A 15,118-nucleotide genomic window follows, 5' to 3' on the forward strand; every position below is an offset into this window, starting at 1 on the left:
GATAACAGTTTCAAGCCATTTTTTACTTTTTCTGCTACAAATGCTGGAAAGGATTGGGCCGGATAAAGATGCCAAAAGGCTCGTTTTGGATATTTGAGGAAAGGAGATTGCAACACCAGCCTTTTCCCTAACAGCCACAGTCCTCTCGCTGTGCCTGGGAGGCTGCACCAGAGCTCACCCCACGCAGAGGGAGTCCAGCGCCACTTCTAATGGGTGCACCAGCCTCAGCAACTGGAAATCATTTAACTGCATGCACTTTTGAAAAATGACTTAGCCATGATACCAGAATCAAAGGAGGCTGTGTTTTTCCGCTTGATGGTCGTAAGAGAAAGCGAATGGTCCAGCCGCTAGTCGAATTGGCTGGCACAGGCTCCTCTTAGTTTCAGGGATAAAACTTGCTTTGATGCAAGCAGCAAATGGTGAAAAGCGCAAAGCCAAACGTGACTGCTTCAAATTTCAGCATTTGCCTGCCACAGATTATTTTTGCAGAATACCAGCGGGTCACTCACTCACATGGGTAAGTATGACCTGGCACCAGAATTACCATTGATTTCATATGATTGATTTCTCAGTTTAACACTAACGTACTAAATCTGTTCTTTTCAAAGAAGAAACTGTCATGGCAGGAGAAAGTGAATTATTCCAGGAGCCCACAGCTTTTAGGACCAGAAAACCTTTCAGAGATGCAAGTTTTTCACTGCTTGATGGAGAAAAGGGACTTTTATGCTCCTTAGTGCTTTCCGAGCAGTTATTTTATAGGTCTCAAACCTCCGTATTGTCAAACCAGAATTCTTCATTAAAGAGATCTTGCATAAGATTGTCTATAAACTGAACCAAAAGAGAAAATTATAAGTACTAAAATAAACAATGAAATAGCACTGACTGCCATGCAAACTGACAGGGGGAATTCAAACTAAGATTGATTTTCTATCCCTCTTACCTCATTACAAGTCAGTTTTTGTTTACCCTGGAGAGAGACGTTTCTGGTTTTGCATTCCTGCTGTGCCACTCCGAATCTGTCCCTTTGTCCCCCGTAGCACCAGGGCTCTCGGCAGACTTGCTTCTCTCATGGTCCACCCAAACAGAAATATTGCATAGCCACGTTCATGGCCCATTTCTGGGCCTTCTTACTCTGGAGTTCATCAGAGCAGTGTTTGGCAGCTGCCTGGAATTTCTTCTTTTACCTCTCCAGTCCTGGAGCCTGCTCAGTCCTTCAGCTTCAGTTAACGTGTACCCTGGTAAAATGTGTGTATTTCTATTGGCAGGGTATGAGGCAAGAGGAAAGTGGAGCTGTAACATCCTGGCCCCACAGGGCACCCCATTCGGAGCCGGATTTGCCCTACCCACGGAGCTTGCTGACAGGGTAGGTAGGAGGAAGGCCAAGGCCATAACCAGCTGCTGCAACAGTAAAATTGGTAACCGAGAGCTCTCTTGGCACTCCAGCCCTGCACATGGGCTTATACAGCACTGATTTACCTAAAAGGGGCTCAATGTGTCCCCCATGCTGTGATGCAGGGATGTGGCTCACGTACCTGCTACTCCCTGTGATTTGGGAGCATACACATTGCTGAGTGTGTAAATGTACCCCAGAGCTTTCAGAGCTCAGGAATAGCGTGACTGCTAGGAAGAGAGAAACAGCTTCCATGTTGCTCTGCTCTTTTAGGACCTCATCCCATACACTTTGGCTGTTGGTTCTACTTCATTGTTACTGGCCCTTTTGAGAGGTAGCCTGAGTCTTCTGGCTGAACGGTTGGTCCTCACCCCCCATGCCAGCCTTCACTTGTTCTGCCTCCCCCAGTCACCATCATCTTTTTCTATGTAAAAAGCCATCTCTTCTTGGCATCACTGATGTCTGCTCTCCTCTGATCTTTCCACTGGAGTTCCTCGTTCTGATAGTCACCTTGCCATCATTTTACCTTTTCCCTTCCTCTGTGGCACACAAGATGATACCGTTCTGGCTGCCTTTCATGCCCTTTCTTCCACAAGCCCAAACTTGTAGCATCTGTCTGGTGTCCTCTGTACTCATGCCAGGTCTCCAGTTGCTCTCATTGTAAGGCACGGCTGATTTGGGGGGGTCATAGAAACACTCAGCATCCCCTCCCACACCCACAGCACAATCTGCCCATGGAAGTCTGTACTCTTCTTCAAGTTTTTTCTGTTGAACCATCCTACCTTTCTGAATGGAATTTTTTACCCTTTGGATGAAAGTTTCTCATCCCTTGATGATCAGATTAGTTGAGAAACTCTTTGAAGTATGTTTTGATAACAACAAAATTCTGTTCCTCCAATGTTACATACTCGGCGTTTATACAGACCTATTTAATATGATAACCTTATCGCCTCCTCACATTAGAGGAAGTTCTGAGTAGAAGAGTTAATCAAAATTTAATTTTCTCAAAGTACCATAGATGAATGCTCCTGAACCCAATTTGTGTTCTTTCTGCTAGTCAAATACACACAGAGATACTGAGGGAGGAGGAGGGGGGAAGGGGACATGAACAGTATTTCTGATTAAGTAAATTCCTATCCTGGCAGTTGATTTGACTATAATTTGATTCTATATTAAAAAAATGTTTATTATTTTTACATCCAGTGTTTTCTAGGAGAAGTGGAAATGGGTTGCACTTAGATTTTATTTTGGGGTTTTTTTTCAACACTGGAAAAAAAGATGATCATTCCTTCAATTTCATCGAGCGTCTTCCACATTTTCACACTTCTGGATGCACCAACATCACTGGAAGGTTCTCATACTAGTGCTGGTTACAATGTGCTCACGTACCCCCTTACTGCTGACTATGGATTGACATAAACCAGATTAAAATGAGTCCCAGCTGAGGGAAAACTATTTTGTAAATGTCTCAATCAACCTCCAGCCTCAGCCCTAGAGATCTCTGCAGCTGAACAGAGATTTCAGCTTGTTGGGGAGCTCGGCGGACTCTCTCCAGGGAAGCAGAAAGAGCGCCAACCTATATTCTCACTGCAAACATTAACTAATTGATCCAGATGTTGGCACAAAGATTATGACTTACCTTTGTACATTGAAATAGGGAGACGGGATCATGAGGGAGGGCAGAGGAAAGGGCTCCTTCCTCATACGATGAATACCGTCACAGCTGATAGATGCTGCTTTGATTTCTCTGTGCAAGCATGACTTACTGGGACAGTGTTGACCTATCCATCAATCGGCAAGGCTGGTATCATACGGGGATGAGTGTGCAGGCTTGGAGTGGAGCGCTGCCCTCAAGGAACATGAGCAGATGCTCGGTCAGGGGGCTGTCTCACGTCTGATGGTGGGACAACTCAAAAAGCAGGTTGGTAGGTGTAACATCGGAATGCAAGCTTGAGGAGCTGTGCCCTAAGCACAGAGCATAGAAATTTGACACTGGAAACAGAGAGATACAGGCGAAATCTAAACCCTGTAGGGTTTGTGAACCTTGGAACGTGCAGTGGTCCCCAAGCAAGGCGAAAGCAAACTTTGTGCCATTGCGCAGGAGGACGGAAAGAAATGAACTGGCTATTTAAAGCATTTCAGACAAATATTACTCTCATGCAAGTTAACAGAGCTGCTCAGATTTAGGATTTGATTAAAGGTGCAAAGGAAAGGAATATAATCTATGGAAAATAAATAGCTCTTGACCAAACTAATTGGATACTTCTGATGAGATTATAAATTTTATTGACCACTGCAAAGATTTTGATGCTACGAAATCTACCCTCAATAAAAATATTTAACATTGTGCTCACAAAGTCCTAATAACACAGGGGAGTAACATAAAATTATACACATCGTATTGATTGAAAAAGAATTGAGAGGAAACATTGAAGAGACAGACAGACATCTACAGGAGAAACAAACTGGACGTCTGCTCTCATCCACTGTTGACTACAGATGAATCCTAGGAAATCAGCTTGCTGTGCCAATGCCTTTGTGAATGCTCTGAGGTTGTAAGTTACAATTATGCATTACACATTATGCAAATATAAAGTCACACCTCTTCGGCACAAAATCGAGGAGCTGCTATGCTGCGGAGCGGGAACAAGCAACCCAGCATGAAGTACACAGTGTCGATGTGCTGGCTGGGCACATCAACCCACTTCCTTAATGCATAGAGGGGAGTGCTGAGTAGGGGTTAGAGAAACTATTGTAACTCCCCAGGTGTGCTCAAATGCCAGATCGGGTTTGGCATTCACACTCAAATGCTAGAAAATCAGAACAAGAACATACGAGCAGCGGGGGCAGGATTTTAATCTGGAGCGAGTCCAGAGGAGGGCCAGGAAGATGATCAGAGGGCTGGAGCCCCTCTCCTATGAGGACAGGCTGAGAGAGTTGGGGTGGTTCAGCCTGGAGAAGAGAAGGCTCCGGGGAGACCTTATTGTAGCCTTCCAGTACCTGAAGGGGACCTACAAGACAGCTGGAGAGGGACTGTTTACAAGGGCATGTAGTAACAGGACAAGGGGTAATGGCTTTAAACTGAAAAAGGGTAGATTCAGATTAGATATTAGGAAGAAATTTTTTACTGTGAGGGTGGTGAGGCACTGGAACAGGTTGCCCAGAGAAGCTGTGGATGCCCCCTCCCTGGAAGTGTTCAAGGCCAGGCTGGATGAGGCTTTGGGCAACGTGGTCGAGTGGAGGGTGTCCCTGCCCATGGCAGGGGGGTTGGAACTAGGTGATCTTTAAGGTCCCTTCCAACCCAGGCCATTCTATGATTCTGTGATTCTATGAATTAGAAGTAAATTTCAAAAATCAAGATGGGCTTTTTAGTTCCTGAAAGATGCACTCTAGACAGCTGCAACCTGAAAAAGGAAACTACCCTATTACCAGTTCAGGAGTTGGTCCAAGTAGGTCCATGCTGGATGATAAACCACCAGGGAAGACCCATGCAGACCTCCTGCAAACTTTCCATGCAATTGGACTTAACATTGGATGGATAAGCTACATAATGTTAGCCTGTCATAAAATATGTACTTCAGGCACCATTTGGTTTCTTTCTGGTTCTAGTCGCAGGAAGAGCAAATTGTACTTAAAAATGGCATAATGGAGGTGATCCTACCTGAGAGAAAAGCCACTGACCTCTGAAAAATGCAGATAATTTTCTTGGAGGAATGAACAGCAATAACAGCACAGTATTCTTGTGCTTGCACTGGTATTGGGAAAGCACAGGCATCAAAAATAAACACATCCTTAGGAAAAGTATTTTAAACCATTGACTTTATTAAAATACTTAATACACAGTCTGTAGAGGAATGTACTTACATTTTCTGGAAACTCCACTGAAACCAAATTTTAATTATATATTTAACAAATGACAAAACAGTGGATGAATTCATGCTGTACACCAAATAATAGACAAGTTAGGGGTTTTTTTTAATCATCACTGTTTTCCTGGCACAGACTCTTCTTTGCTTCTTAGCTTCAATCTCTTGAATATCTAGTAGCAGAGAAAGGAGGTTTGCATTTCTCACAGTATTAAACCCATCTGGACCAAGTTAAATTTCCATTTGTTTTCATCAGGTTGTTCATTCAACCCTTCCCCAGTAGCTTCCTTTTCCAGAAAAGCATAGGCAGTTGACCTCTCTAAAAAGCTACAGGTCATAGTGCAAGAAGAGTTCGACAATCAAATGTGAACGTGGAGCTCTAAACCTTCTTAGAGTCATTACTCTTTCAAAATATCAATTTCAAGCCGAGAGTGGACAAAAAAGACACTGTCAAAATATCAGGGCCAGAACACATTCATGGACTTGGTGGAATGCACATTGAAGACAGCCTGCGGGGCTGCAGCTCTGAAGTAAAAGGTAAACCAGAAGCAAGGTCTTGTCGAAATATAAGATGCAAAGGCTGGGAAGAAGAGAGACGGAAATAACCTGGCCACATCCTTACAAGAATGAAATGTCCTAACCTCACAGAGAAGGCTGTAATCATCATACACATTGCAATTGCCATAGAACCATGAAGATCAGTGACAAAGTGTATGTTACGACAATCTCAATGACAAGTATAATCTGGGGGAAATTATTTATACTGAATGAAGAAATAATTGTTTCAATGCAAGATGCACAGAGGCTGCATAGGTTTTCACATCAAATTCATAAGGCTCTTTTTAGGAGATAATTTTGCAACCTTGCATAGGTGATATTATATCTTTTCTATAGATAATATGCAGAAACTATGTACAGTTGAAAAAAAGAACTTTGATGAATGCATTTTTTTCCCCTCAAGTTTTACCATAGTATAAAAAGTAACTTATATAACTCCTTCAGTTCTCTAAAACACATATGGAATATCCCAGAAAGAGACGCTAGGAACGCCATCTAAATGATGCCGTGTGCGTTTATACGCTAGGTTGAAACTAGAGAAGCCACCACAAAGCATAGTCGTAAAGTTTCCATATAGAGAAAAAAAAAATAAAACGCAGGAGTTAATTTTGCTTACAAACATTAAAATTCATTTAAACAGAAATGCATTTTAGTTATAACAAATTAATGAGCTTCACTAATCAGATTGCTGAATGAATGGATGACTCACACACTAAGTAAACTACAGAAAGAGCCAATTCAATCCCTGCTTCATAATGTACAGTAAACTTTAAAATCTGCATTTGCTTTCCAATTAATCTCAGCTTAGAACAACTCCTCCCTTAGACAACCAGAATGCAGCTTCTCAAAACAAATGTTATGAACATCTGCCAGCGCGCTGCAACAAGAGCCATTAGGGCATTCATGCGCTTCTTCATTTGGTATGGTAGAAAGTCAGCCGGTGGGTGAGGATGGTGCCACAGGACAGCCAACCCCACCTTTGAAAATGAGCGTCCTGTTCCCCTGGACACTCGTCCACCCCCCTAAACGGTGTATCTTTGCTCTGCAATTACCTAAACCAGGAGACCTTCTGCCTGGCATGGCTCTCTTCCACCTAAACTACCTTCTCTGTTACACAGGAGTTGTCTGGCATTTCTTTTGCCATTTTGTGCCTGGATCTAAGACGTCATGATTAGCGTTGCTTATTACTCTTGCATATCACAGTGATGTGTACTTTTCAGTAATATTTACAATGGTATCACTGTGGAGAACTAAGCCCTGTACTGGAAACAGTCTCTTAACAGAGACCTTAATACTAAGGATTTGGTGTATTCCTTATCTACAGATAAACTTAAAAAGGCAAAGCTAAAATCAGCCCACTATACATTTGGTGTGTTAGGTTCAAACAGGGGAAAAAACCAAACACAGAGCGCATTTCCTTTCAAAGGGATGCTATTTACATGAAGGATTCACTTTATTAATATTTCAACAACAAAAACCCAGCTAATTTTGAAATTAGTGAAATCTAAGGCGGCTTAGTTTTTAACCAACACAGAGCACAAACGACATTGCTGTTTGCTGTTAAACACAAGTCTCAGAAATGCAAGGAAACTATGATAAACTATACTATGGGTGACAAATTGCAACCAGTTGAATAACAAGAGTAAAAAAAAAACACTTCTGCTTTTTTTAAACACAGCCTCTAAAAAGTACAGCATCCCAATGTTTTCTCAGTTCTAGATTGCTGACGTTATAAATTAAAGGTGAAAAGAGATCCGTATATAAACAAGGCAGCTTTCCATTGACTTCATTGTACTGTTCTTGTCTAAACCTTTGGAAATTTCAGCTTCAAATACCACACGGTAAGGCTGAATTTATCAGTTACAGAACAACGTCCATTTGTATGTGGAATTTGAAAACAAAAACAAAACCCAAACCAAACTCAAAAAACCACACCCAAGTATTTACAACAACTCAGATTTTGTTTTTTCCAGCCTTCACGCTTGCATTTCACCTTCTGCAGAACTGTAAACACACTATCCGCTGAGACCAAGGCCTTACGTTATGGTACGCGGCCTTTTGGGCGGCGGGGGCGGCATGAGTTCAGTGTCGGGATCAAGGTGGTGTTTCCGCGTCTGTCCTTGAGAAGCTGCTGTACATCTGTCAATGAACTCAAACAGCATCTCCTTCGTGACCGGATTCTGGATGCTGTTGCATACAGCTGGGAACAAAGAACATATTCTTCAGTTACTAAACCGATTTGTTGTAGTCGGCACTTCAATAATTTCATCTCCTCTTTGCAAAATAAGTAACATCATTTGGCTCAAGCATTCAGCTTTAAACGCAGACTTTCACAAGACCGTTGTGTCAGGAGTGGAGTGTCTCTGCTCTGCCTCCCAGAGAGCAAAGCAGCCTAGTGGGCTCCTGCCTCAGGGGAATCCCCTTTTTTAAAACAAACAAAAGGCCTGCGTGTGGAGGCTTCATGGGGCAACTATAAAAACGCCAAGTGGTGACATCCTATTGAGGCGAGCAACAGCAATGAAGGCCTCAGGAGACATAGCTTTAAAACGCTCATCAAATCCCAACAGCTAGACACAAGCTTACCTTAATATTGAAAACCTCTGAATTAAGGTCACACTTTTTTTTCCATGACTAAGTACTATACCATAAACCCACAAAGCACAGTACTTTTTTTTTATTTTTTAACCTAACTACCTTTGTGTGGCAGAAAGACTTGACACCAAGTGAACTACGCGTCTACCTGAGTGGACCACATGGTGGAGGAAAGGCCATAGTGCTGCTGAGTGGCCAAGGCATGCATGTACAAGCACACTCAGATTACTGAACGTGAAACCCTAGGCTATAGTTTGTAAATTACGGTTCACGGGATTTTAAGGAACATACAAAAAGGCTCAGTTTTCTTAAAACAAATGTATTAATTTTAATACTTTTCCTATATAACTTGATACTCCTCTAATTAATCCTCCCTAGAGACTTAGGGAGGGCAAAGAAAATAAAGAGCAAGAAATTAAGCAGGAAACCTACAACTATCTTGGAAGAAAGTACAAAATGATTAGAGAATAAAAGCATGCAAGGATTGGCCACAGTGTGGATGCAATTTCCATGCAAAACAATCTATTGACCCCCTAAAGTACTAACCAACATTAAGACTCCTTAAAATGTACTTGCAATATAGCATTGTTACAAATAACAATCAACATATTATTTCCTGACTCTTAAAAACACGAGGCAGCTGGTGTAACTCTCTACCAACTTTTAAGGGCTGTCCTCGCTTAGTCACTCAAAAAGCCCTTCTCTTCAATTTGAAAGGTATCAAAGTCCAAAAGCAAGATGGAGACATGTACTTATTTTGTTGCTATTTCAACCATCAGGAAAAATAAACAGTATTTTTCATCAAGAGAAAGCAAATAGAGGACAAAGGATCTAGAAAAGGGGACAATGGAAGTCTCAAATGAGAAAATACAACTTTTGGAGATCTTGAAAAATGGTCAAAAGTGAAAATTTAAAGCCAAAAGAAAACTTTGTTCTGAACATTCCTATGGAAAATTTGAAATATGTCTTACAAAACAGTTCTTCCTGTAGCATTTTACTTTATTTTAACTTTTATTTTTAGGAAATAGTCAAAAAAAAGTCAGGAATAACATAACTGCTCTACAAATGGAGGAAATGAGAAGAGAAAAAGTGCAGCTGCATATGCTCTTAAGAATGAAGGGAAGAAGAATATCCTACTTCTCAAAGAAAACTCCAAGGAAAACTAACTATTGAAACAATAAGGTGCATCAGAGAAGAGAAATTTAAGTCATGGTGACAAAGAGATGTCATTGTACTTGTATGACTTTTGTGGCCCATTCCTCCTTCCTGGACTGTTCAGCAAGTATTTCAGCTACATTCTGCACTGGCTCCCTAAGGTGCCACCAGATTTATTATCTCCTGGCAAAATGACCACATTTTGTTTATTCAAGAAAATCTACTCACTGCTCAGGCAGAAATACAAGTAGAACATTTCAGAGAAAATGCTACATCATCTATGAATGCCCTAGTAAACAGCATGGTCTTAAATATGATTAACTTCATTTTGGCACTTAACAAAAGTCATTATCGACATGACTATTGTTATTCAGCCTTGCACACTTCTATTCAAACTCTTATACTTCACCTGAAAGTAAACATCATTTAGTTTACAATACTTGGCAAATATATTTTGGTAGAAGAACATAAAAGTCTCATAATTCTGCAGGGTTATATCCCCCAACTTCCATTAGTTCCCCTCTTCATTGTTTGTGACTATTGTAGAAACTTAAGATAACATTTTCTCTTACTAATTTTCTAGCCCATCTGCCAAATAATGGTTTTGGCATTTTGCATAGAGGTGAAATTATAATAGACTTTTTGTTCAACAAACTCAACTCATAGTGTGCCAGCTTGCATTACATCCCGACAAGGCAGCACAAGGCTAGGAACTGCTGTTAGTTAGTTAACTGCTGCTGCAATGCTCTTGTAAATAAAAACTTCCTTGGGTCTCACTTAAAGGGCATGCCCTGCCGTTTAAAGTCTCTTTGAGCAAGTGTCTGCAGTTCTACAGAGACTTAGGCACTTGCTTCTGCATTCTCTCTTAAATTCTGCATGACAGTACTGGTTTAACTGACTTCATCACATAACCCTGAAGCCACAGGATTCATGCTATATAAAAGCTAAACATGACATAAGCACTTGCAAGATGAGGTATTACTATAATAAGTGAAAGAAGTCAGGACTCAAACTAGAAATGAGAACAGAGTCCCTTTCCTCCTTAAACTAGAAAAGAGTTAAAAAAAATAAAATTTGAGCTTGAAAAACTTTTAAAGCAAATTATTCTACTCACCCATGGCAGTGCTGTAGGCATTTGGAAAGCTTTTGTCTATTCTCTGTCTCATGAAGACCCAGCTGTTGTTCTCAAACTTGCACTCTATAATTTTATTGTCGTACTGTTTCAGTTCTTTTGTCACCTGTTCGAAAAAAAATAATGTTTGGGATAAACATATTTTAATTAACTTTTTTTTCTTTCTTTTAGGGATAAATAATAGAAGATCAAAAGCTGCCCTGCATTTTTCAGCAACATGCCTCCATCCTACACAGAAAAACTGCACAGACTACATCGCCATTATACATATGCTCAGCTACTCAACATTTTAAAAATACTTTTCAAATCTGCTGTCAATATACAGCAATTATATTATGCTAAAACGTCAGCAGCTCTAACAGAGGGGGAAAAAAGTCACTTCTGGCCCAAATGCAAATAGGTTTCCATGGGAATAAACTGCTTCCAGCGTAAGTGCTACTGCCAGCCTAAGTGCACGAAATGTATTATCCATGTTTCATCAACCTTCTTTGTTGAAGGTCTCAAAGCCAAATGTCAGATTTCAATACCAGAAAGAGCTTATGGAAAATCATTCCACTCTTTACATTACTGAGGATTTTTCTTTTCTTTTCTCTTTTTTCTTTTTTTTTTCCATTTGTCTTTAAAAATTAAGATTGTAACTCCAAAATAATGCGGGATTTCAAATCACATATGTTCTAAATCTCCTTCAGGCCTCTCTTTATTGATTCATAGATTTGTCAGCAGCCAATATCCCGAGCTATTTGTCTTTCTATTTGGCAACGCTGTGTGGTTTGGAAACATAGTTTATATGCATTGGACTTCCTAGTTGTTTTGGCTACTTCATCCTATGCATCCTAATCTATGATACAATGCAAAATTTTCAAGTAACCATGGTAACCTGAGAACCTTATCTAACGCTTTAACAATTTTACCCATATACTTCACTTTGTTCCAAAGGGCCTCTTCAGAAGTATAAAGCTGTATTTAACCGCTAGCTGCCTTTAGTTTGCTAGAGTTTACCAACGAAAAGCTGTACAAGGTAATGGAACACTTTGGATTCAGGATCTTATGCATAAGCACTCTCATAAAAAGGCACTGGTTATTGCAATTCATTAGCATAATTTTTCACCTCTGTTGTCTACTTGCTCCTGAGCGGTGACACGGGAATTTACTACTGTCAGAAAGATGCAGATTTGAAAAAGGCCATAACTGTCTCCAGACAGCTTAATAACACATACAGTGGAAAAGTCCATGAACCTCTTTTCCATTAATTCCCAGATAAAGGCAATTAATTCATGAAAAGGTCCTGAGCATGGACAGAGTCCTCCTATACTACACGGTACAGGATTTATCCTTCATTTGATAAGCAGAATCCTAACATTTTCCTTGGTATTTACCCTGAATACTTGCATTCATTCCCGGAAAGGGAGCCCTCTGATTTTACCTGTCAAGTGAACGTGGCACCATAAGACCATTTTGTTAAATCTGCTTAAAACCGAGGCCTGTCCTACTGCAGGACTGACAGAGTCAGAGCCAGGTTTCCATGTCACACATTATTCCTTCATCCATTCTATCACCTGTAAAGAGCTTTCTTCCAAAAATCATTTAATCCTTAAGTGATTAAGGATTTGCATCTGCTGATGATCACTTGGATGAAATCAACAGATTGCCCAGATCAGCAATCTCTTCCTTTGCAGCATGCTCTGCACAGCACATCACTTCTTTCCATCTGCATTGAAAAGCTATATACAGCCCAGATGTTTGACTGACGCACATTTGTGGATGTGTTTATGTTCCATTAGGTGTATGCAGGAAAACACAACATCCTTTTTGAGCACGCTATGGATACGTAAACCCAGGAAGAAACTCTGGGCAGTGCGGTGCCTTGGGAAGGTATATTACTTTGAAAACAGCTGCCTAGTGGAAGCGGGGGCAGCAGGGGGTATGACTGTGTGTCTGATTTTCTGCCAAAGCAGGGAAATGTTAGAAGGATCACCTGCTAGAGACAGAAATGTATAAAACTGCAGGGAAAGACTTCAACTAACCAACCATCACATAGGGCCTTCTCCTGGTTTATCATTCTTCTAGCGTTCAGATGCTCAGAATAGCAATAAATTAGATGGCAGCTTTATCTGACTCTGGCAATTAAGCAGTATTATTAACTATCTAGATACTTACTTGGCCCTTCATTAGCAATCTGGAAGACAGATCTTTCAAAAAATACGAATACCTGCCAAAGCACTGACTTAAATGAATTTTCCCATTAGAAAACTGATGGTCACAGTCTTTAACAATTGCAAGTTGCAGTAATTATTTTACAAAGGAAGAAATACAGCATCTACTCTTCTCTATACTTTGTTAAGTGACCTCAGTCTTATAAATGTTCTTAATGTAACGTTAATGAACATTTTAGAAACTGCTGGGCACTTGATCAAGACTACAAGTACTCTGAGCAAAACGCCCTTTTCAACATTAAAAATACTCCTCTACTATTGCATCTTAGTAGACTTCTAAATGGGTATTGTTTCTGCACACAACTGAACAAGCCCACAGCAATCCTTGTATCCGTAATTCGCACCTTACATCTACCTATCACTTGCACACTACTTTCTGGTATTTCAGCTTCAAAGTGGGACATGGAAACTGTCAAATTTAACAGTCTTGAATTTCCTTCCCTTTGGGAATCCATTCTGAGCTGCTCAGAGCAGTGTATTCTCGATTCTCCCTTTGCAGTATGGGGTTTATCCCTCCTTCTCCATCTTAAGTATTACAGTCCATAGCAGTATCTGAAAAATGCACCATCATTTCTCTTCCTGAGAGGTGGTACTTCTAGCTAATCTTCACAGAAATGGGAGAAGTGCCTTAGGATTGCTGGCAGTTCTCAGCCAAAATGCTCATCCTCAGCAGCAGTGATGCTTTTGGTGCAGCAGTGATGCTTCTGCCATACTGTTGATAAAACGCTTTGAACTAGCATTCAGCACTTTCAAGACAGAAACTCTCACCACGCTAAGGACTCCATGGAACCTCCCTTAATTAAATATTTATTCCCTAGCCTATTTTTGGACAGCCAGTCAAAATTAGAAGCCCAGATGCTCACATCTCGGACACGGGGCTGTCAGAGGTGGTGTGCATCAGAATGCTATGTCTGGTCTGGGCCACAACTGTGTCCTGGGCAAGAACGAACACCAGCCTGTACACTGCTTTCCTTTCAAGAGGAAGGAAATTGTTCCTCAGTGGGAACATTCCCTGTTCCTGACTGCATTTGATCTAGTTATCAAGAGCCAGCCTACTTGCCCAACAGAAATCACTTCCCAAAAATATAGATGAGCTTCCTCTTGGAAGCTGATTCATTACATTACTACTAGATTGCAAGATGTGATTGGAAAAAAGTGGGCAAGAGTTGCATCCCCTTTCCAGAAATAGCTCGTTATCAAATCAGATTGGATGTAATACAAGACCACTGCCTAAGAATGTCAGATTACATGAAGATGACAGCTATCTTCCTCTTCCTGCTGAGAAAGGCTTCCCACTGCTGTCATCATCTGGGCTATTCACTACTAAAAACTTTGGTGGGGTAAAGCTTATTCCTTTTTTCTAAGAATGATGACGGTTAAGGTTTCGGAAATCTCTCATTCTCCAGTCTCTTTCCATCTCCTATGTTCTGAAAGAAATTCAAAATATATTAAAAAAAAGTGAAGGATCTAACCCATCTCAAATTATCTCGCCTGGCAGAATAATGGAGCCGTTTTGAGATGAATCACAACAATGTGTTTATATGCAGTCACATTTTATGTTAATTTAGAGAAAAATGTGAAAAAACAATATATCCAGCTGAAAAAGAGGAGAAACCATTTACAATGAAAGCAGTTAGCTCTAGTCCGGTGAACATGCCTGCATTATCTCTGCTGACTACCAGCAGGGCCAAGGCTTTTCTGTGTATCTCTACAGCCCACTTGATCATCAGACTGGTCCATCATTCCACCTGTTGAGTCATTTTTTCATTTACTTTTATTTTCTGTGAAGACTTCACTCAAACGTTAGTCTCATCACCCTTAATCCTGGAGGAGAATGAAATTCCTGGGCAAGCTGCTACTTTACATAAGAGGTATTAGCAATGAGAATTTGGTAATTAAGATAATACTTCAGAAAACATGTCTACAGAGGACAAGCTTAAGCTTTACAAACACATCTACCTTCCCCATATTCAAGTTCTTTACAAAGAAAAAAGGAGGTAAGCTTTTAGATAGATGGACTGAAAGAAGCCCTATGTTTCCATATGCATATGTTTTTCAAAGCAAAAGAAATTATTTTAGCTCAGTAAATAATCTCCTTTAAAGAAAGTGATGTTTGTAAGCAAAATCTTCCTCACATATTCTATTTCAAATCTCTTCTCTCTTTAAATGCCTTTTTGTTGCACTTTCCCCTCTATTACCGAACATTTATAGA

At 40.5% G+C, this 15,118-nt stretch overlaps 1 protein-coding gene across 1 annotated transcript in view; it reads right to left on the reverse strand.

The window, feature by feature from the left end:
• Positions 1-5,192: 5,192 nt before the first annotated feature.
• Positions 5,193-15,118, reverse strand: part of RNGTT (RNA guanylyltransferase and 5'-phosphatase) — a 195,061-nt gene continuing 185,135 nt past the window's right edge. Inside the window, exons 15-16 of the mRNA XM_075747669.1 lie at positions 10,676-10,799; positions 5,193-8,014 (exon numbers count right to left, since the gene is read on the reverse strand). Of these exons, the coding sequence (XP_075603784.1) occupies positions 7,851-8,014; positions 10,676-10,799 (288 nt within the window). The 3' untranslated portion in view covers positions 5,193-7,850. The remainder of the gene's footprint in view (positions 8,015-10,675; positions 10,800-15,118) is intronic.

Source organism: Balearica regulorum, chromosome 3, assembly GCF_011004875.1.
Source record: "Balearica regulorum gibbericeps isolate bBalReg1 chromosome 3, bBalReg1.pri, whole genome shotgun sequence".
NCBI classification, from domain to species: Eukaryota; Metazoa; Chordata; class Aves; order Gruiformes; family Gruidae; genus Balearica; species Balearica regulorum.